The 23,942-nt window shown below is 44.8% G+C and overlaps 1 protein-coding gene across 3 annotated transcripts in view; it reads left to right on the top strand.

Moving 5' to 3' along the window:
* Positions 1 to 23,942, top strand: part of atrnl1a (attractin-like 1a) — a 439,798-nt gene that overhangs the window by 338,022 nt on the left and 77,834 nt on the right. For 2 of the 3 annotated variants that reach the window (XM_049600219.1, XM_049600220.1), the window contains one exon: positions 17,368 to 17,463. In XM_049600219.1, coding sequence (XP_049456176.1) covers positions 17,368 to 17,463 — 96 coding nt within the window. Of the gene's footprint in view, positions 1 to 17,367; positions 17,464 to 23,942 lie in introns of those variants that run through there. The other variant, XM_049600221.1, reaches the window with a different exon arrangement.

Consider the following 23,942-nt stretch of genomic DNA (forward strand, 5'->3'; position numbering starts at 1 on the left):
CGGTCTTTGCTTGTGTGTGTGTGTGTGTGTGTGTGTGTGTGTGAGTGTGAGTGTGAGTGAGTGTGTGTACTGGCCTGTGGAGAATGGGAATGGATGGTGACTGTCGGAGCGGGCCAGTGATGAGGGCTAATGTGATAGCATATAATGGATGACCCCTGAAAACGGCCCACTTTTCTTTCCTCTCAGCTCCGTCTCTCTCTGTCTTCATGTCTCTGTCCCTCTGTTAGCGGGTGGTGATTTACTGGACCAGGTCACCACACTGCTTAACACTGCGGTCACTACGTTTGAGGAATAGGTGGTTGCACAGAGAGAAAGAGAGAGAATGAGAGATATTTCACCAGTGTATATTTCCTCGTGGTTTGACACTTCAGTAAAGACTTGTTGTCATTTTTATGCCTCAGAAGCATTATGTTTTCGGATTGTCCATCCCATTCTTGTGAACGTGATATCTCTAGGCCTGCCTCAAGAGAACTTTTTCAAATTTGGCACAAACATCCACTTCGAGTCAAAGATAAGGTGATTACATTTTGGTGGTCAAAGGTCAAAGTCACACGTCTTATTTTCGTGAATGCAATATTACAAGAAGGCCTTAAGGGAATTTCCTCTTATTTGGCACAAGCGTCCTGTTTGACTTTGGGATGAACTGGTTAGAATTTGGTGAGCAAAGATCAAATTCACTGTGACTTTATGTTCGTCTTATTCTTGTGAACACAATATCTCAAGAAGGCCTCGAGGGAATTTCCTTAAAATTTGGCACAACCTTCCGCATGGACTCAAGAATAAACTGATTGGAATTTGATGGTCAAAGGTCAAGACTACGACCTTATGGCTGCCTCATTCTAAAGAACATAATATCCTCTTATTTGGCACAAACATCCACTTGGACCAAGAATGAACTGTTTAGAATTTGGTGGTAAAGGGTCAAGATCTCTGTGACCTTACATCTGTTTCATTCTTGTGAATGCAATATCTGAAGAAGGTCTTGAGTAAATGTCCTCTAATTTGGCACAAACGTCCACTTGGACTCAAGAATGAACTAATTAAAATTTGTTGGGCAAAGGTCAAGATCACTGTGACCTTGTGTCCCTCTCATTCTCATGAATGTAATAATTCAAGAAGGCCTTAAGGGAATTTTTCTTGAGAGAATTTCCTTTAGTTGGGCAGAAACGTCCTCTTGGACTCACATATGAACTGTTTAATGTTTGGTGATCAAAGGTCAAGATCCCTGTGACCTTATGTCCATCTCATTCTCGTGAACACAATATCTTAAGAAGGCCTTAAGTGAATTTCCTCAAATTTGGCGAAAACGTCCACTTGGACTGAAGAATGAACTGATTAGAATTTGATGGTCAAAGGTCAAGATCACAGTGATCTTAACTCCATCTCATTCTTATGAATGCAATATTTTTTTTCCCCGTTAAAGGGTTTTTTTGTGGAGTTTCTCCTTATCCGCTGTGAGGGTCCAAAGGACAGAGGGATGCTGTATGCTGTAAAGCCCTGTGAGGCAAATTGTGATTTGTGATATTTGGCTTTATAAATAAAATTGATTGATTGATTGATTGATTGATTGAATATCTCAAGAAAGGCTTGAGGGAATATCCTTGAATTTGGCACAGAAGTCCACTTGGAGTTATGGATGAACTGTTAAGAATTTGGTGGTCGAAGGTCACCATAACCTAACGAGACATGTTTTTGGCCATAACTCAAGAATTCATATGCTAATCATGAAACAAATTCACACAAATGGCTTATAGGGTAAAGTGATGACATTTAATTTCCAAAAAGTCAAAGGTCAGCTTCACTGTGACATCATAATGTTCTGCAAAAACACTTTTCTGACCAATATTTAATGTCATATCTGAGGAACAGAAGGGGAGACATTTGGTCAGATACTGAATTAGTGACACTAATTTAGGGTGTCCATCTTGAAACTGTGCTGATTGTATAGATCTTGTGTGTGTGAAGCATCCATGTTTTCACAGACATGGATGTAAACTGAAGCTGCAACCTGACTGGTTTGTGGAGACATACAGCTGCCAGGCAGTAACTCTAGTGTTTCTAAAATTGTAGTTTCATTGTATTTCAGTTCTAATATGATAGGAAAAAAATATTTGGCAGTTTTGGAAAGAGAGCTGTCCGCCTCAGATGTTCAGAATAATTTTTTGAAAATGCTCAGGCTGTCACACTGCACATGTATTCGTGTTTCACAGTTTTGTTTCTCACAAACCCAAATGATTTGGCCTATTTTTGCTCTATTTGATGTGGAATATTTCTGTCTCTCTGTGTGTTGTCTTTCCTCCCTCCCTTTCTCTCGCCAGTCGAAGTGTTAGCAGTAATTGCCAGGCAGTTAGCTGTGAATGGGACTTATTGGTCATAATACAAGAGTGTGTCTGCCTTGTTCAGAGTTAACAGCTACAAGCCATGCGATCTATAAGCCTTTTCTGTCTCTCTTTGTCTCTCTGGCGCTCTCTAATTAGCTCTCCAAATCAATGGGGATTTATTCCACCGCCATGCCAGGATGTGTCGAAGATGTTCTGCTGCGATCAGATTGTTCGGCTTGCTCGAGATGTAGTTGTAACATCCTGCCTCCGTCTGTTGTATCTGTGTTAGGGATGGTTTTCAGATCAGGTTCTGGACCAGACTAAAGTTATAGACACACCATGGCATCTTGAGTGTCTGTGTGTGTCTGTCTACCCTCAAGAAAGTCTCTATTTGTCCTATCCTTGTTATTCCAGCACCTATAAAGTCATTGAGCACCTCTACGATAACTTATCACTGTTTGATGAAGACATTAAAGGACCATTATTTCCTACAAATCACATTTATTTGACCTCAGCTGACCATTTTGTACCTGTTGTTTTCATTCATTTCCGCACATTAAAGTTCCCTTACACAAATTATGTATATGTAGTTAATAATGTATGTAAATATCCATCCCAGTGAGCATCAAATCTGCATTAAGTTGCCTTTAAATTTTCATTATTATATAGTAATGCAGTGCAAACCTTTCAAATCACCTGCACTAAACCCCAGCACCACATAATGTTAATGTAACCTCGACACAAGTTAATGCAGGCTTGATGTTCACTGTGATGTGTTTCACAGCTAAAGAAAAGTCCAGCAGTCTGTCAATTGATTTTCATACTGCACAGAAATGAATGGAAGCCAATGGCTTACTGGAATGATCAAACAACTAATGCATCCAAAATTCCCCAAAAGCTATAGTTAGCTTTGATTATCGATTCCAGTGGTATAGTTCACTTCTCTGCTACCATCTATGTGTTCAGCAGCCTATGAAAGCTGTACGGGGTGTTGCGCGACATCCTGTTCTTGCAATTCGGATAAGCACAAACGGTCGATGCAGTAAAACTCTCAACTGTACTCCGGGACAACCAGCGCCACTCTGAGCGGCGCTCAGCATGGCTCCTCTGTTTTCTTCCGGCAACAAGCAAAGCTCTCGCGAGATGACGTTACAGCCCAGAGGAAGTCAAGGGTCAGGGAAACGCTTAGTATGCTATCTACAGAGATAGCACTGGTGATCTGAACCGGTCAGTGGCGAAAAAAAAGCACTTTTAATGCGCCAACTTATACGGGATGCATTTGCCTCCGTTACCATTTTAGCTCGTTTCGCGGCTGCCGGCTGCATCCGCCTCCCTCAATACTGAACCAGTTGTACCTATGAATCATACGCACACATACACATGGGGAAATAGGGCCCAGGTTGAAAAATACCGAAGTTATCCTTTAACTTTTGTTCTTGTCCCACCTTGTTTCCCCCTGACACCGCCGGGCGCTGTTAAACTAAAATGCTGACTGGCAAGGATGGTGAAAGGTTGGTTTTTTCGTCTGTGTCTGATGCCTGAAGTTACTGCCCAAGTGCCAGTTTTCAGTGACTTCGGAGTGAAATCAGGTTGGTATCAGGATGGGATCATAGGCAGCACAGGTGTGACACTGGACAATGTGGTATGTGTGAGACCCACTGAAAGGGATTTAAAAAGACTTTCACCCAGTAGACAGATGTTCGCTCCTGGCTTGAATGTAAAGCTAAACCCTGTACTTTTATCCTAAACCCAACCACATACTTTTGATGCCTAAACCAAACCATGTGCATGTGTTGGCCAAACGTAACCCAGCTTGTTTGTTGTTGAAGAGAAAAAACGTCAATTCGCGCTGTTGTACCGATGTGGTGCTTTTATTTTGAAAGAGACTGTATGCAAACTGTACATTTCCTGTGCAAACAGAAGAGTATTTTGAAAACAGACAATGTATGTAACGTCAACAACTAACACACCCTGGGAACCTCGCACGTCATATCTCGACATGGGAAGTCCATGACCAAACGTCGATATGTGACAAGGTCAGAGTGAGAATGTGCTGGTTTGGAACATACTGAATATCCAGGACAGCAGTGAAGTGGATTTTGCTGGACAAGTGGTTTGTTTAGTCTTTCTTCTATCCCAGTTGTGACTCAGGGTCTTCACTGGAATCTGTTAAACTGCTGTTAGTCACCTCACGTAACTGCAGACACATTTTAAGTGGCATTTGTTTTGCAGTATGACACTCCAAAGGCTTTGTCTTCCAAGATTCTCAAGTGCTTTGTCCACTCCAGAGGACGGTGTGTTGGAAGCTGGTGTTATGTTGCGGATTCTATCAGACGAGGATATCTGTGCCCTTGTTTACTCTGCTCAGATCCCACTCACCACATTCAGCCAGGAGACAAATGCCGCTGAAAACTTGGCAAACACGCAGGAAATGAGATTTGTTATCGCCTTTCGATTGTGGCCTCATTGGCATACAAATTCAAGAGGCAGAGAAGTGTGTGAGTTTGTGAGTGTGTGTGTGTGATACTCAGTGTTAGTCTGTCTCTCTGTGCTCACACCTGTTTGTCTGTATCCAACAGATGAATTTTGGCATTTTCTCCCAGCGTTTTTCATCATGTAAATCCACGAGCTCACCCGTGTGTGTCCTTTGTGAGGCAGCTGCATTGTATGAAACCAACGGTGTCTCTGCGGACACTGCGCCTGAATGGATTCATTCTTTCTTCAATAGCTAATATCATATTTTATGCCGAGAGGCAAAGCTGCAAATCCTATCTGTCTCCAGTCACAACACTGAGTTTCAAAGCCACATAATGAGGGAATAATTGAATACTTATCAGCATCAATCACGGTTGCATGAATACGTATGTGTGTGCGTTATTTGTGTAGATGCATATCGTGCTGTGCTGTGAGAGTCAGATACTGTGTGGATCTCTTGCTTCTTTGTAGTACTTTTTTGAAAGTGCGTGTCTTGGCATCTTTTGGTTGGGTGAAAGCTCCTCCCCCCAGTGACGGACTACATGTATCTTGGAGTCCTGTTCATTTAGGTACATCTTACTGACACCAACCATTTAGCGTTAGCGGCATCTCAGTTTGTGCCTATAGACCCTTTGAGGGCCGACGTCACAGTGATGTCAGTTTGTTAGCTGGAGGCAAAACATGACTCTCCACCACAGGGCTGTAGGCTACATAGGAGTCTAAAAATGTGGTCTTGGTCTGCAGAATAGAAGGAGTCATGGCTCAAAACCAGCCGCCACTGCCCGTCAACAAAAACAAAGATGGTTAAATGTGATAAGACCAAAGGACTGGACAGAGGCCATCATCAAAAATGCTCACATGTGCAGCGCACACTTCATATCAGGTTAGGGAAAAAGTATTTCCTGTTGTAGGGATGAATAAGGTTATGTGTATTAAGGGTTATCATGTCCACCTCATCAGAAACTGGGGAGGGATTAAGAGGAAGATTGGATTTCTCTGCAACGCTAACTTTTTAGCACATTAGCTAACGTTAGCTTCCATAGCAAAACAAACAAGTGTGGTCCTCCTTTGTAAGATTGGCTTCCTGTGACATCATCCATCCACTGAGTGAGAGCATACGGGTCGGCCAGTCTGGTCCCGTTGGTCAGTGTTTACTTATTCAAGTAACACTGGCGGTCCCGGAGAGTGAGTGACCTGACATGGTGCGTTGGTTAATTCAGTCTGACGCTCTACACTAAAATGAGAGCCCTGTTGGTTGGAGTGTTATTTTGCTACATGAATTAATGAAGGGTGAAGTTAATCACACATTTACTCCGCTCAGCACTCTGCTGCTCCGTCTCCACAGACAAACTGCCCAGAGTGTGCTCTGCCACTCTGAAAGTGCGGTGCTCTGAATGACCCAACGGTACATTCAGGCCCCGTTTATACGACGATTTCAACTGAAAACGGTAAACTTTAGTTGCATTTTGGCCGATTGTTTACACGACAGCGGCGTTTTGGGTGCCTGAAAATGCAACATTTTGAAAACGAGTTCCAGAGTGCAACTTTTTGGAAACGGCAGCGTCTCCGTTGTCATGTAAACTTGCAATATGCAGTTCCTCTGAAAACGGAGACTTTTTGCACATGCGCATTGCGGTTCCAGTTACCAGGCATGCCGACCGTCACAACAACAATGCCGAGCTCTGTTTGTGCTGCTCACCCTGTTGATTTGAAGTGAAGTGTAGATCTGTTACTGTAGCAACTTCACCTCGTCGTCCATCCAGACAAAGTTATCTGTGCATGTTTTCGCCATTGTGTCTTCTTTGTTTTGCTTTGTAATCACTGCGTTGTAGAGGAAGGTGCTTCAGCGCAGGCGCATGACGTCATGCCGTGGTGCTGCTTTGCAAATTTACACTGCCACCCATTGGCCTGGCGTGCATACTACAGCGTTTCCAGTAGATTTTGCGGCTCCATGTGAACGGGGATCGTTTCAATAACGTCGTCATATAAAGGCAGAAGTTTTTTAAAACGCAAAGGACAGACTTTTCTGTTTTTAGAGAAACCGTTGACGTCTAAACAGGGCCACAGACAGTAGTATGAGTATTTCTAAATGCACCACTTGCATCATCTTCCTCCACTGTCTAAAACAAGCCAACAGAACTTGCTAGGTAGCACTGGCTAATGTCTGTGGAGAGTTGCTTTGCCTCCAGCTAAGCCCCGCCCACCAAAAACGTCATACTGTTTACTAACAGTTAAAGGGTCTGTACTGGTTGCGTTTGGCGACAGAGATACAAGAGCTACAGAGGAGACTGTATCCTACGTCTTTAGCCAGAGGACAGTCCAACTTACTTTTGGGCTTGTGAACATTTGCCTCCAAAACTTGAGATTTAAAAAGCAAAGACCATAATTTGTTATATCCAACAGATTTATAGGTCTGTCTTGCTCTACTGACACGGAAAAGAAGACTGATTTTACAGAGTCACATCATGCTTGACCGGATTTTACATTAGAAGAAGAATTTCCCTTTAACTCTGGCTGCTGAACTGTAAAATTTACTGTCACAGTCACCCTTTTCATCTGCTCCTTCTCATATTTGCATTTACTTCTGATGCACCCAGCAGACACCTTTTTAAGAGCAAACTATTTTACAGTCATCATGGGACACTGAGTGATTCAATAATCCAGTAGCCATCAGTCCCAGCAGGGTTGATGGGTATGTAATTTTTCCTTCAAAAGAAATCAGTTTTCAGTGACGGACATTGTCGCATCATCGTGGTGATTGTTTAACTTACACTGATACTCCTCTCAGGACATTGTTAAACACTGACATTAGCTTGAACACTTCTTGTGAAGCATGCAAAGCAACATGGTGAAACTCTTACTCACTGTGGATTTGGAGAACAGTCAGGAAGAGTTATAACCCCTGTCCAGAACTGGTTGTTTCCCTCGTATCTCTGATTAAAACATTAATCAGGCCTAAACCTGCAGCCTTCTGTGGCATTGATTAAACCATCTAGTTAGGTTACAGATGGACCGGAGCAACATGGACGCTGATGTAGCATTACATCTGCAGGGGAAACAGGGGCAGTAATGTTGGATGAGAAATGTGTTGTTTCGTATGTTTGCATCAGCAAATTCTGCTGTGTGTGTTTGAGTCGGGTGCATTTTCTATGTTTACTTGTTCTTGTTTGTGTGTGCGTCTACCTCACCCTGCTCATTCTTTAGTTCCTGTGCTAGTATGTGAGTATGTGGATATGTTTGCTCTGCAGCCAACATGGGCGTTAATCTGCAGACACTGCAGCCTCCACTCTTCTGGCTTTTGGCTTTCCATAAGATTTTCTATCTTGTCTGCAGGGATTTGATCCCATTAAGCCACAAGAACATTACTGAGGTCTAACTCTGTTGGCTGATAAGGTCTTGCTAACAGTCTGTGTTCCAGTTTATCCTAAGAGTTAGATGGGGTTGATGTCAGAGCTCTGTGCAGGCCAGAGAATGTCAGGTGGTTGTTGGACCCATCCATCACCCGTCCTGCCCGCCTGACTTGTACTTCCATCACCTTACCTTTCATTGCTGTCCCACTGCATTTCCCCCTCACACCGCCAGCCACCATAGAACAATGATGGCGACCGATCATGTATCACGCCGACGTGAAAGGACGGCTTTTTTCATCAGTGTGTGATGCCAGAAGTCACTGACCAAGCACCAGTTTTCGTCGACTTTGGAGTGAGACTGGATTGGCCAAACTGTAACCACAACAGTGGAATAATGTATTTATGTATTATGTCACAATATAGAACTTAACACGCCGTGGCAGTGGCAAATAAACGACACGAAAATGTGTGATACTCGCCTGCAAATATTTTGCATTAAAACAGTTTAATATAATGTCTAGATATGAATATATTTGCCAGAAGCAAAGCAAATGTGCAATAACTACCAGGATCCTACTGACCCAGAGCAGCTTCTGGCATAATGGATGTACCTGCCGTGACGTCGCCAGTTGGTTTGTGGACTCCTGTTTCGGCACTTTGGCTGTCACCATCTGGGTATGTTGGAGCCAGAAGGGACCGTATTTAGAGCCCTATTTAGATGGTCTAAAGTGGACGGCGGAGGGCGAGTAATCTGTGTCGCAAGTGTCATTGCTCGTCGTCTAACTAGCAAATGAACTTGCGCTTCTCTGGGTGTGTTGGTCTAAAAATGAGGAGTGGTCAGGCGCAGTCATGGCGCGTTGCTAGTTAGATGACGCAAAAAGCAAATGCACCATTGACCAACAAAAACCTGGTCTAAAGTCAACGGCGCAGTATTTCGCTGTTAAACAAATTAGTAATATGCGTCTCTAGGCGGGTGCACAATGCACGTGCACTCTGCTCAGACACACACGGAGCAGCCACACATATGCAGAAGATAACACATAAAAATATGATTACAATGTGAAAGGTTATTATTGTGCACATTAAAATATTTATCAGAAACACGTCTTAATGGTCAGTCATTAATCAGAATGATCTAATCGCAGTAATAATGATCATCATAATCCGGGAGGTCCAAGCTCGCAGTGTCCGAATATACGGAACTGCGAACAGACCTCCACAGGCTGATGATGCATAGCCTGTAAAATGAACTTGTCTTTTCCAAATGAATTGTGATCATTTTGGCATGTAAATCACAAAATCAAAGATGTGAAAACATTTCATAAACTTTATTTTGACATAAACACAACAATAACCAGCTTCTGTGAACTAAAAAGGTAAACTTATAGCCCTACAAGTACAAATGTATATGTAAAAAAAAAAGCTTTTAGAATGTAAAACTGAAGATCATCTTGTCAGGAGGAGGAGGATGCACAGCCCGCCGCATAGGCGGGGGCACACGGGGGAAGCTCCGCAGCCCACGCGCAGCCAGACCAGACGGCCCGGGTGCAGCCACGGGACCAGCCCTTCCTGGACCTTCGGGCAGGGGGGCTAAGGATGCTGGAGAGTGAGATGGGCTCTCTAACCTCCCGGGTTAAAATAAAATTGAATAACTTACAATTTGTTGACAGCGTTTTTCTCGTGCGCGTGCTCTCTCTTTCTCTCTCGCAGTCTCACTCTGTTTCTTTTCTTTTGGCTTTTCTAAGATGACAGATGCTGAATATATACTCCCTATCTGATGCTGTGGCTGTTTGTGGTTGGCTGAGAGGGATGTGAACTCATCAGTTTGCAGCTGTGTTACTGTAATCAAATCAGGTTGGGTTTCCATTATGCGTGCCAAACGTGCCAAACGGTGCCAATCCCCTTTGATCTGACATCAGATGTGACGGGACAGTCAGCTGTAAAATGCTCACTCTTTCCAGTTGGTAGATCCGTCATCTAACTAGCTCTCCACCGTGCGCTCCAATCGCACCTCTCTTAAAGGGAATGAGAGGTGACACTCTGATTGGCTTATTGAATGATACGCCCAAAACACACCCATGACTAATTCACAGAGTAAGTCCAACCCTTTTAGACTCTCCGCCATGGCGCACAGTCTGAAAATGCGCTGTCTAACTAGCAAGTGACTAGGACACGCCCATGCGCCGCACGCCTGGCGCTTTGCGTTTTAGACCATCTAAATAGGGCCCTTAGAGTGGAGAGAGACGAGAGGTGGATCTGACTGAGAAGCCGAGGACACTATCGACAGCCAGCCTGTCACTCAGTGCGTCCAACCTTTAAGTATGCTTAAATTCAATCCTTAATAACATTTAAACAGTTGAGTTATGTAAAAATTCACCCCTGTACAGTTGTCATGAGGGGAGAAATTAGATTTAGAGACTTATGGGGATTGACTGGCTTCTAGAGCCAGCCTCAAGTGGACATCTAAAGTTTTGGCGCTTCTGTGTTTGCTTCATTTTTCAGCCCTGGAGGCTGCCGCTTGGTCTGAGGTAAAATGTAAGCTTTTTAGTGAGTTTAATTTTAGCAAAATATCCTGAGTACATTTGAGTTCCTTCTGTTGAACAGTTACCCAGTGTATCTTTCGAAGGCTTTTACTGTGAAAGGTAAGAACGGAAGGAAGGGAGTAATAAAGTTAGCTGTCTTGGTTCAGACTTCAGAGCCTATGTGCTGTTGTTGTGTAATCCTCACCACCTTTATTTGTGGTGCAATAGCGCCCCAAATACAAAACAAATGTTGCTTTTTAGCTGGATAATATTAGCATTCTGTGCGAAAGTACTTATGACAAAAACAGGTCTAAAAAAATATATTGAGGCTAGTTCACATTACATGATTCTCATCCTGATTTTGCATTGCAGAGACTATCGTAATCTTTTGAGTGTTCATACCTGGCGACATGTGTTTCTGTTAGCAGGAGTCTCACCAACTGCGTTACGACCTGTGTGTGCACACCACAAGATTTCTCCACCGAGCCCTCGCCGACAGAGCCCCAGATAACGCGGTGACATCACCAAACTTGGAGACGCCACATCGTAAAGGCATGGATATTCTTCCCAGTGTTGAATCAGATCTGCCTCCAGGGCCTGGGTCCAAACACAACGCGCTCCCCGTGATCCTGTGGACGCCGCCATTGTTGTTGTTGCTTGCCGGCTTGTCAGTGTTGCCAGATCTTGGGAGAGAAACAAGCAACCAGGGCTATGGAAACAAGCCCAAAAGAAGTGACGGATATAAAGACGACGTTGAGAGAGCAAGCCCAAATAAGCAACTCCACTTTAGAAACACGCTCAAAAAAACACAACCCGACTACCAATATTTGTAAGTGACTTTACAAAAAACAAGCCCAAAGTCGGGGCTAATAAGCAGACCTGGCAACCCTGCGGCTTGTCCTCCTCACATATCTTCCGTCCTCCTGCGTGCTGACAGGGGACATATCCCGTCTCATTGGCTGATGCTCTGGAATGGGCAGCAGTAGCTCAGTCCATAGGGACTTGGGTTGGGAACCGGAGGGTCGTCTGTTCAAGTCCTCGTCCGGACCAAAATATGGAGCGTGGACTGGTAGCTGGAGAGGTGCCAGTTTACCTCCTGGGCACTGCCGAGGTGCCTCTGACCGACCCCCCCGACCGCTCGGAGTGCCTGTCATGGGCAGCCCACTCTGACATCTCTCCACTTAGTGCATGTATAGGTCCAATTTGTGCATGTGTGTGTTCGGTCCTGTGTGTAATTGACAACAGAGTGAAAAATTGAATTTCCCCTCGGAGATTAATAAAGTATATAAAATTAAAAAAAAAAAATTGTCAGTTGTGTCAGACAGTTTTCTAGCATGCCAGATATCCAGTCCCAGTCACAGACGAGGGGGCGACTTGCCGACTTGCTCGTAGGCTTGTTCACACACGAGGACTCGTCGTGGCAAACTATCTGCTGACTCACCTCCGACCCAAGGTGGCTCTCAAGATCCTCTGCGACGTCAAAATTGCGGTGAAAATCATGTAATGTGAACTAGGCTTAAGGGGCCCAGACCCAGAAAAACAGCCCCAAACCGAGAATACACAAACTTTCTGGTCCACTGTGTCTACAGACATTTGGACAGAGTGTGTGTCATTTAAAAAAGTTTGTACGGAAAGACACAGGTACTGTTCCAGCGTACTGTCCCATATGATTCGTCCACTCTGAGGGTTTACAGTGTACATACTTACAGCAGTTTGGTGCCACAGAATATACATGCTGCTGCGTTATTGCCCCCCACATCCATCCATCAGCATGCAACAGGCATACAGTTACATGTGTTCACAGGCTTGCAGATGTAATGATACTGTAGTTTCGCCCTCACAGAGCTGATGTGGAGTTTAATTGCAGCTGTAGTAGCAGCGAGCCTCTCGTCATGTTGTGAAACCCGTCATTTTCACAGAAGTGCATCTGAAATCGGCGAACAGCTTATTACACAGATATTTCCAATCCGTCTAACAGGCCTGGCAATTTGAGCTCACAGGTGCTACTTTGGATGAGCCGCGTTCTGTGAAGCATAATTCACCATGTGATTGGCTTCATTGTTGCAGCACTCTCTCTTTTTCTCCTGGCTGTTTATGCATCTGTCTGTCCAGCTGAAATGACTGGCCGGATGGATGGACGGATGAACGAATGGATGTTTGGATGTCATGCTCCCCCCCCCAGGCTAGGTAAACACAGGCACATTCAATATGGAGTGAAAGCATGGACGAGCACTCACAGGAAATGTTAACTTTGTGTCTTCCTGTGATTCGGCTTGAATTTCAGGCGTCCGGCTAAAATCCTTGAAACTGGAAAACTCAATATCACTGTTCTCTCTCTGCTTCAGACACACAGGCACATACAGCTCTGTCTGCACTCCCCTCCCCTCCTTTTGTCATCCAGTTGGCGGTGTCTAGCATGGCACTGCTTGTTTACAGCACAGCAGAGTTAATTAGCCGTTTTATGGCTGATTTACAGCCACACAGGCACACAGAGAAGATGGCCGCTGCCTTGTCCTTGTTGCCCACTCAAGGACTTATCACAGGGGGCATTAAACACACAACACATGCATGAGCACACACACAAGTGGTCTGTTTAAATTGAACATATGCATTAGCATTCATATGCATGTCTACATATAAAATGGCGGACAACAAAAGTCCATATACATACTTGCATATTCACCGGACTCTAAAACTTAACACAGTGCTGCATTTCACTCCCTCTTTTTATGTCTCGACATAACTCCACTGTCTAGACTGATTTATCAGGTCGCAACACACACACACACACACACACACACACACACACACACAAATGTGACCCAGCTCACCTTGACCAGTTTAATCTCAGTAACACAGGAGCAGAGGCTTTAGGGAAGAAAGAGCTGAGAGAACACCTCATATGACACAAACTCACACATGGATGCGCCCAAACAGAACAGCTTCAGTTACGTATCCGTGTATCAAAGGTATCTTAGTCGACAGAAAATGACGCCGCTCAGAAAACCTTTCTGGAGGGCGTCTTTTTTTTATCAATTACATGAAACATCCATGAACTCTGTAGGTAAAATTAATTATTATCTCTTTGTAAACAGGCAATAAAACAAAACATGATGCTGCTCTAAAGGTCTAAAGGTATAAATTACCTCATCCAGACCTCAGAGTACACACACCCTCCTCTCACACACCTTCTCACCTCACCTCTTACAAATCCAGGCTGACACCAGCAGGAGGCTAACAGCGATGCTAGTGAGCACACACTGTCATCTGAGCAGCATTAGCGTAGCGGTGACAGCTAACAAGAGAAGACATCACGTTAGCCGACACGGCAGCGTGCTAGCGGAGAGGTTGGCGCCGCCGGAGCCAGCGCGCCTGACTGCGCTGATGTAGCTACAGGTGTAGTATTCATTCATGCTTAAAGAGTCTGACAGTGGCAAGCGAGCAGCCGGCGGCGCACTAGCACAACACCTGACAGCTGGTTAATGTCAGTGTGCAGCCTTTTTTTCTCAGCAACAGGAGAGGACACAGAGGAGGGGCCTCAGTTTAGGTGGAGGTAACAGAGTGTGGAGGCCACTGACATTCAGGAATGGGTTGGCCCCTTTTTCTATTCTTTCTTTTGCTTATCTTTTTTCTTTGTTTCCTTTTTTGCTGTCATTTCTTTAGTTGTGGCTCTGATGTATTTTTTCTTTCTTTACGTTTTTTTTTTGTTTCATTCTTCCAGTCTAGATTTTGTTAAATCATCATGTTGCTTCTTTTTCTTGTTGCTGTTTTTATATTTAGTATTTTAAGATTAGATCTATGTATGTGATCTCTTGCGTAATGGGATAATCAATAGCAGAGAGTAACAAGAATCATACTGTAAGGAAAGTTGGATCCTCATCCACTGGTCTGTCCAATTCTTGTAATAGTGATATCTTAAGTACACCTTCAGGATATTCCTTAAACTTTGGCACAAATGTCCACTTTGACTCTACAAAGAAGAGAGTAGATTTTGGTGGTCAAGAGTTAAAGGTCAAGGTTACTGCGACCTTGCGTCCACCTCATTATCATGAATGTAATATCTTGATGAAGTGATTTGATTTTGATATTCAAAGGTCAAGGTCACTGTGACCTTACAGCCGCCTCATTCTTGTGAATGCAGAATCTCAAGAAGGCCTTAAGGAGATTTCTTCAAATGTGGCACAAATGTTCACCTGGACTCAAGAATGAAGTGGTTTGAATTTGGTGGTCAACGATCAAAGTCAATGTCAGTCAAGGTCACTAGAGCCTTGCTCTATTTTTTTTTTCAGATTTTGTACACGCGTCCACCTGGACACAACAATGGACTGATGAGATTTTGGTGGTCAAAGGTCAAGCTCACTATTGCCTTACGTCTGTCACATTCTCATGAACGCAATATCTCGAGAACACCTTGAGGAAATTTCTCTCAGATTTTGTACAAATTTCCACTTGGACTCAGAGACGAAGTGATTAGGTTTCCCAGTCAAAGGTCAAGATGGCTGTGACCTTGCGTCTGTCATGACGGACCTTGCGTCCATCTCATTCTCATGAACGTGATATCTTAATCCCTCAAATTTGGCACAAACATCCACTTGGACTCAAGAATCAACTAATTAGATTTTGGTGGTCAAAGGTCACAGTCACTGTGACCTTAGGTTTGTGTCATTCTCCTTAAAACAATATCTCAAGACGGCCTTGAGGGAATATCTTGCAATTTGGCACAGACATCCACTTGGCTACAACTCAAGAATTAATATGCTAATTCTGACAAAATGAAGAGATACCATTTTATATCCAAAAGGTCAAAGGTCATCTTCACTGCCACATCATAGTGTTCTGCAAAAACTCTTTCCTAGACATTATTCAGGGTCATTTCTCAGGAACAGAACAGGGGACATTTGGTCAGATGCTGAATCGTTGGTGTCCGCCTTGAAACTAAAGCTGATCGTATAGATCTTCTGTGCTGTCGTGGGGAAGATGTGTGAAGCATCCATGTTTTAGAATATGTAGCTTCTTTTCAACATCCCTATTTAAAGCATTGTCTACTGTCATGGCTTCATATGAGTCTGGACCGACATCAGTGTGAACTGTAACTGTGTCTAGACTGGTTTGCGGAGGCAGCAGTAAATCTAGTTTTGTCTTATTACTTTTTTGGACCTGCTTTTGCAAAGGCTGGATTTTACCACGCTGATACATACAAGTTTATTTCATGTTATTCATCTTAGTGAAAAAACCCATCCCTATAAACTAACAAACATTTTTCCCTCATTTAAGGGTCTCAGTCTGCAGCCCAGATTCTCCCTCGGCCTTACCGGCACTGGTTTCACCAATGAGAGGTGTGCGTGTGGGTTGTTTGTGTGTGTGTGTGGCGAGGGCTGCACCAGGCAGAGTTTGTGCCGAAACAACAAGCAACATACTGATGATTAGAGCTTGGCGCATTATCGTCCAGAAATGAGTTTGTTTTGCGTGAAACAGGTGGCCACCCCCGAGCTAAATGTGGAAACAAAACCCCATTAACATGTCTGTAGTGAAGTGGAAAAAGCTGGGAAACGGGGCTTTTGATGGAGAGAGGAGAGTACATGAGGCTGCAGTGAGCACGTTTCCTTTTTTCTGTGTCCTCGTAGCGATTCAGGTATAGATGCACATGATGCTTTTTTTTTATCGCTGCTGATGTTGGTGTGCATCTTTGTGTGGGAGTGTCGGTGTCTTTGCATGTTCCCAATATGTTGTTCTGTTTTTTTTATGAGCTGTGTATCTGTGTTTGTGTTTCCTCTTGGGGTGTTTGGACCTCATGCTGATAAAGGCCTCGCCATCTGCCTTTGTTCATCTGACATTTCCTCATTAATGAAGTTTGCCCGCCCTCCTCCTCCCATCTGACTCCCTCCGTCCCCCCCACCGCCTGCCATTCCCCACTCCTCTTCGCCTTCCTGTGCATCTATCAACCGTTCGGCTTTGATCCCTGCTCCCCACTTTTCCCCATCCCTCATTCTCCTCCTCTTCCTTTTATCCTTTTCTTTTCTCTTCTTCTACTGTCTCTTTTCTATGTCTGTCCCCAGCCTGCACTTTCTCCTCATCTTCCCACTTGTCCCCATCACTCCCCCAATTTCTTTTTTCCCCCACCATCCTTTAACATAGTGGTTCCAAGTGGTGGGGCGTGGGTTAATTCTGAATGGACCGCAAGTGACTCAAACTTGATGAGAGTGACCACGCTTTATTTTGAAGTACAGTGCATTTCCAGCACAGAGCTTTTATTTTGAAGTGCCATTTTCTGTTGTAGAGTGAGTGACTAACGTACAGATACTTGACAGAGATGGAAAACTAGAATATTTTAAATTGTGTGGACCTTGAACTAATGGCTAAGGAGAAATCTGGACCCTCTGGCTGGACCAGTTGGGAACCACTGCTTGAACACACATGGTTATCGATCAGAAAAGCATTTGTACCATTTAGTTGCTGGGCAAAATCTGCAGTCCAGATGGGTGCAAGGGAGAAATTGAGCAGCCTTGTTTCCGTTGAGCAATGCATTCCACCTCCGGTTGGTCCCAGTAGAGCTGCTCAGTGGCCGACTGTAGGCGACTGTGGTCCAACTGTACCTGAATAGTAATGTTTTATGATTTAAAACAGTGCACACCATGAAATATTTCCTTCAAAATAACATGTTGAATAAAAACCCTTTCTTTTCTCTGTCTCATTCTGCAGCAGCTGATGAGAGAGCGACAGCAGATGGCCAGTCGTCCCTTTGCTTCGGTTGCTGTGGCGCTGGAGGTGGGCGGCGACCAAGAGGAGCTGCTACAGGTCAGCAGAAAGACACAAACACGGGCGCACACAGAAATAAACACCGCCAAAGAAGACACACATAAATACACAAGGGAAATCATGGAGTTGTGTTTGGGAATGCGCAACACAGTCGTTGAGGGCAACGTGTTCATTAGCATACGCGTGCAAGGATACTGACGCTGCTTTGGCCCTCTGACATGCTGCCATCACTGGTGTCATGGCCCTGCTGTGGGGGTGTGAGTGTGTGGGTGTGTGTGGATGCACGACAGGATGCTAGTACTGTAAACAAACTCATAGTCCAACAAGTTGCTTTGAGAAGAAGTAAATTTATAGCATATCCTGCACATAAAGGTGGAAGTTGCCTGAGACAACCTGTGTGGTGGACCGTGGATGTGAAGTGACAAATATTGCTCAACACTGCTCACCATCCATTTTCAGAGGCTACAAGAGGCCCGAGGCAGAATCCTGCACGGGTCTGATTTTCAAGACCCGCTCCTGAACCAGCACTGCGACATGAATACTGTGACTGCCCCGCCACCTACACATATACCAATTTGTCCTGCAACCTGACCTGGAACCACAAATCCCATAATAACCATGCACCGTTCAAGTCATTCAGTTAGGCAGCACATTTAAAGTGATCATTTTGGGACATTTCATACATGTAAGACTCAGTTATTATACTTTGAAATGAAGATAATTCAGGAAAAAATTTGAATGGAATTTTATTGCTTGTTGGTGAAGATTCTCAGTCATCCAGGTCATGGTAATCCAAAGTGCTACATCGAAGGTAACTGGACTGGCTTGAGTTTCTTGAAGATGTCTTGAAGGTGCTTGGGCAGACACTTGTGGCGTCAGCAAGCAATGAAAAGAAGGTGTCCTTTAACATTGGCATGATATGCGGCTGGCTGCCGTTATAGTTTAGCGGCGCCCCATAAGATACCAACCTTCACCCTAGAGAGTCGTGTTCACATCCCGTATGATTCTAAAGCCAAACCCTGTTCTTTTTTCCTAAACTTGACCATGTGTTTTTCTTGAAGGAAATAAAACATCAATTCTCGGTGTTGTACCGACGTAGTGTGTTTATTTTGAAAGAGACTGTAAACGTTAAATTTCAAGTGTATCTTGAAAGAAGAGAACTTGAACTACGTCCCAGAACGTCAACAACCAACACACCCAGGGTATCTTGCATGTTGTATGTGGACATGGAAAGTCCATGACCAAACGTCAATATGTGACGAGGTCGGAGTGAGGATGACAACCTATGGGAATATAGTCCACGATGAGCAGCGCTAAAATCAACCTGCGTAGTTGTCCCTCCATTGTGACATTAGAAAGTGTCACATTTATCTTGCAAGTGTACTCTTCTTCAACGTTTGCTTTATTTCCTGGATTTTTCCCACTTGGAAATTCTGACCAATCAAGAGCAGCTTTCTCACACAAGGCATTTGATCTGGTCCTCTTGTAAATGCTGCCGTGAGAACACGAACCAACTCTAGGCAATTATACAACTTTGGAACAACATGAGTCCCTGATTCAGACCAAAGGAGACGACTCTAGGTCTGAAAGGATCCTTCCGTGTAAATGGACAGCTGAGTCTTGACCTGAGGAGCTGGCTCTCCTGTGCCCTGCCATGTGCTTGTGGAGTGGTTGTTAAGTTTCCCCCAAAGTACAAATCTGTGCATTCCTGCCTGCATACACTACATTACTCTGCTCCTGGGTGCTTTGTCCTCAGAGCAGACAAGCTTCTGCCCCAGTGTGTTAGTGTGGTGTTTGTTGCTCCTCCTGAGTTCCTCAGATACTCCTGCAAGGCGTAAGGGTTCACACCCACACAGAGGCCTCTTGGATGAGAGGAGAAATTCTTTCAAGAAACTCAAGCAAGTCCAGTTGCCTACGATATAGCACTTAGGAAATGTTCTGCTTATTCTCATAACAGTGAGCAGCACTTCTCCACAGTTAACGTGCCTGTTAGTAACGCACCTGAAGCGACTCTCATATTCCAGCTGGTGCAGGGGACAGAGCCGACACACAAAGTCAACCATGGGAGTATTAAATAGTTAAAACATGAAATTACTCGTACTCGTCGTCCTCCGCTTATCCAGGTCACGGGGGCAGCAGCCTCAGCAAAGAAGCCCAGACAGTCCAACTCTTCCGAGGGAACCCCGAGGCGTTCCCAGGCCAGCCGGGTGATGTAATCCCTCCAGCGTGTCCTGGGGCGGCCCCGAGGTCTCCTCCCAGTTGGACATGCCCAGAAGGCATCCTTACCAGATGCCTGAACCACCTCAACTGGCTCCTCTCGATGTGGAGGAGCAGCGGCTCTACTCTGAGTCCCTCCCGGATGTCTGAGCTCCTCACCCTATCTCTAAGACTGAGCCCAGCCACCCTGCGGAGGAAACTCATTTCTGCCGCTTGTACTCGCAATCTCGTTCTTTCGGTCACTACCCAGAGCTCGTGACCATAGGTGAGGGTTGGAACGTAGATCGACCGGTAAATCGAGAGCTTCGCGTTCTGGCTAAGCTCCCTCTTCACCACAACGGACCGGTTAAGCGCCTGCATCACTGCTGACGCTGCCCCAATCCGCCTGTCAATCTCCCGCTCCATCCTACCCTCACTCGAGAACAAGATCCTGAGATACTTAAACACGACCTGGAGTGGGCAATCCACCCTTTTCTGGCTAAGGACCATGGCCTCAGACTTGGAGGTGCTGATTCTCATCCCAGGCGCCAGGATGAGAAACATGAAATTAGATTATTATTATTTTCATTTTTTTCCAATATAGTTATTATCCAACACCTGTGATCCAAAAGACAGAGAGCAGACAGAATGTTGCTGTAATTGTTGGCTTTCTTTTGAAAAGCTAAGTGCACTGAAAACCTCTGAGAGAAGTTTGTTGTGATTAGAGGTGAATGGAGTTGTAATTCACTGGAATGGCAGCAGAGGTTCATAAAGACAGTTTGACATCATCTGGTTTGCTTGCACCGCTCAGAGCCATCCCACAGTGCAGTGCACGGCCAAGTCAACATCGACCCTCGTCGATTCAGGAAGAATAGCAGCAGCTATCCTATTGTTTCCTGATTAGACAGTAACAAACAGAGAGGGCTGCAGAGGATACAGAGCAGCAGTGTTGTGGGATTAAAAAGTGTTGAGCACAAACAAACAGAATCCTCGGGCTGAACTGAGAGGACTGAATCATCGGTGTCACTGATCAGATCAGGAGCTTTTTACAGTGGAGCTTCTCTGGTGTCTGGAAGCATTATTGTCAGCCCGGCCAGGAACAGTGGAGATTCAGTTACTCTTTACAGATAGGTGGCTGCCAGGGTTCGCACAAGTGCTTGGCGTGATGGAGTACTTGAATACGTTTGGTTTTGGCCAGGACTGTAATTTCCAAACCTAAACTTGTCTAAAGGTAAATATTGTGTACAAAATACAAGCCCAACTTACAAGCTTTAAACTTTTCAGCTTCTCAGTGTGAAACTGTACAGAGATGTAATGTACGTGTGTCGCCCACTGCGTCTGTAAATTGATAGAAGTTATAGAAAGCTTGTGTCTTTCTGTGACGCTGGAGGCACTGTAAGGTGTTAATGTCGCAAGAAAATAAGATGGCTTTAAACTTTCAATAGGAAGCTTTGCTTAAAGGGATAGTTCAACATTTTGGCAAATTCGCCTATTGCCGTAATCCCTATAGCCATATGAGTAGGTACATTACCTTTAATTGTCAGTGCGTGCTGTTCTGAGATCGGTGGGACAGAGCTGCCCGCTGAAATGGAGGTAAATGGTACAGGTCCCTCTCTCCCTCAAAACTAATCAAATACAACATCAAATGACTCCAAAACGCTCTAGTGGACAACTTGTAGCTTACACATTCCCCACGCTATGAAATAATAATGTATAATTAAGTAACATTACGACACATGAAGCAAATACTCGGAACTACTTTCTTGAGTAAACCACTGGGTGGAGTGACACAGTGCATATCTGAGACAGTGCCGTTGTTATTGCTTGTAGCCATTTGCGTATCATCAGCTGGACGCACCAGAAGGTTTGAGGTAAGTTTACAGAGTGTTGTTGTAACTCATGGTTTACACATGCATTGTAAAAGGTTGCAGTAACAAGCCGAAGACATGGAGCAAAGTGTTTCAAAGTTTCACGTAGTTCCAACCAGTAATGCGGACAGGATGAAACAATGGCTATTTGTGCTGGACATCAACCCCAACACGCTTGTGGAAATGGTCCGGAAAATGTTTGTGTGCTCCTGCCATTTTTTACCGGAGGACTACGCTGAAAGGATGGAGCGCAAAAGCTCAGGAATGGTTCAAGGGCTTTTCTTGAAAGATACTGTCCAGAGCATATAGTGAAGTGACTGGCATTACTTCTAATTGTTGGGAATAAACAGACTGCTAGGGAACATTTCATGTTGTTGTTCCCTCAGGAGTTGTGGTGATTTATGAGTGTGGAGTTAGCATGTTCTCCCCGTGTTCCGGTGATTATTTTGAGGCATACTCTATGTTTATATTGCACAGGTGTACCTAATAAAGTGGCCAGTAAGCCCCACATTTACACCACCGGCTCTGGGTCTCCCCTCAGCCCCTGGTTGCTCGGCAGCCTCAGCCTCTCTTCTTGCTCTTTCTTCTTCCAAAACCTGTAACTCTTCCTCTGTATATTCTGGCTTCTTCTCCACAAACTTGTTGTTTTGATGACGGGAGTAACTGCACTAAACATACGCTGTTTGAAATCACTCCGCCCAGCAAGTACTGTATGTCTGGAATGTAGTTCCGGCTATGCATTTGGCTTCAAAACAACTCTGTCTCGTAATATTACATTATTATTTCATAGCGTGGGGAATGTGCAAGCTACAAGTTGTCCACAAGAGTGTTTTGGAGTCATTTAATGGTGTATTTGATTAGTTTTGAGGGAGAGAAGGGGCTGTACCGTTCACCTCCATTCTGTGCGCTAAGCAGCGGGCAGCTGTGCTCCACTGATCTCAAAACAGCATGCACTGACAATTAAAGGTAATGTACTCATATGACTATAGGGATTACGGCAATAGGCGAATTTGCCAAAATGTCAAACTATCCCTTTAACAGGCACTGACAAACGCAGCTCACCCACAACATCCACATTATACCTCAGAGAAGTACTGACGTCAACAGAGGTGGAGGGCCGAGGGGAGAGAATGCAGCTGGTTTCAAAAGCCCACTCTTCACTTGGCTGTCCTGTGTGAGAACAGAGCTCTCTGTGTGATTCTCCAACATGTTGGCACCTCACCTTCACCCACCGGCCCTGAAGGGTCCTCATGAGGCAGCGTGGGCCCTGAGAGAGGCAGCTGGCCCCGCTGCTCATATCAGCCTCTTGTATAAAGAGATTACAGAGGACGTGCTGCAACATGACAGGGGTACTCTCACTGAAAGGGTAACCACCGAATGAGATGTGCCCTTCTGCTGAAGGGGGAGTGGCAGGCAGTTGTCCAAATGGTGGTGTCACCTCTGTTGTGAGATGTCTGTACTCAGTGTTATATGCGTGCAGGGTTTAGCTCAACAGAAAAGGGCATGGAGACAGTTTGCTGGCATGGTTAAGGAGGCTTAGTGGTTAGTTTTGCTGGGTTACTGTTGGGCAGTGGTGGAAGAGGTGCTTCACTACACATCCTTTACTGGATAAGTAAAAGTAGAAACCATGATATAAAAAAACCCTCCATTATAAGTAAAAGTCCTGAATCAAATTGTTACCTCAGTTACCTACTAAATTATTATCAACAAAATGAAGGTGTCAAAAGTTAAGCCTCCTATTATGCAGAGTTTCAATATAGCAATGTCCCAATCTGATCTCAAAAACAGCTATTGAGGCATTTTTTTAATGATCGGGATTCACTGTATTGAATTTACAGATCTTGATCTGATCCCTCGTCATGCACTGTGATACAGTGAGTGCAGCCATCGTCAACTCTCTGCTGTCTGTCTCTTCTCAAATCTGCTGATATCCGGCGTGTGTGCAGCAGAGTCTGAGCTCCAACATCAATGATAGCAAAATGCATTATAAAGGTGTGGACACACCAAACCGACATCAAAGAACTAGCGGGCGACGAAAGCTAACTGTTGCGTCGTCTACGTCGCCTCACGTCGCCCTGTGTCAGTTGCCTTTGAACACACTATGCGGACTACATCTAACAGCCAAGTAGCACGTACGTTCTGCGCCTGCGTGAGAGAGAGCGGAGTGAGAGAGTGGTACATCCTGTCAGCCGAGGGGTTTCCTATCTGTGCAGCTGAGCACCTCCACGGACTATTACATCCAGACGGTCCCGGTGTTTCCTCCTCAGGCTCCACTTCACTCAGCTGCCCGATAAACCCGCTGCTTCTTCCCACTTTAACCTGAATAACAAACCAGGGCTCGGTGCTCCAGTTGGATCCAAACGGAGAGCCGGGGCTAGCTGGGAGGCTAGCGGAGGCTAACTGGCTGTGCTTCCCTCCGGTCATTCTGCGGCTAACGCTCTGCCAGCCCCGATT

Source organism: Epinephelus fuscoguttatus, linkage group LG16, assembly GCF_011397635.1.
Source record: "Epinephelus fuscoguttatus linkage group LG16, E.fuscoguttatus.final_Chr_v1".
Classification (NCBI taxonomy): domain Eukaryota; kingdom Metazoa; phylum Chordata; class Actinopteri; order Perciformes; family Serranidae; genus Epinephelus; species Epinephelus fuscoguttatus.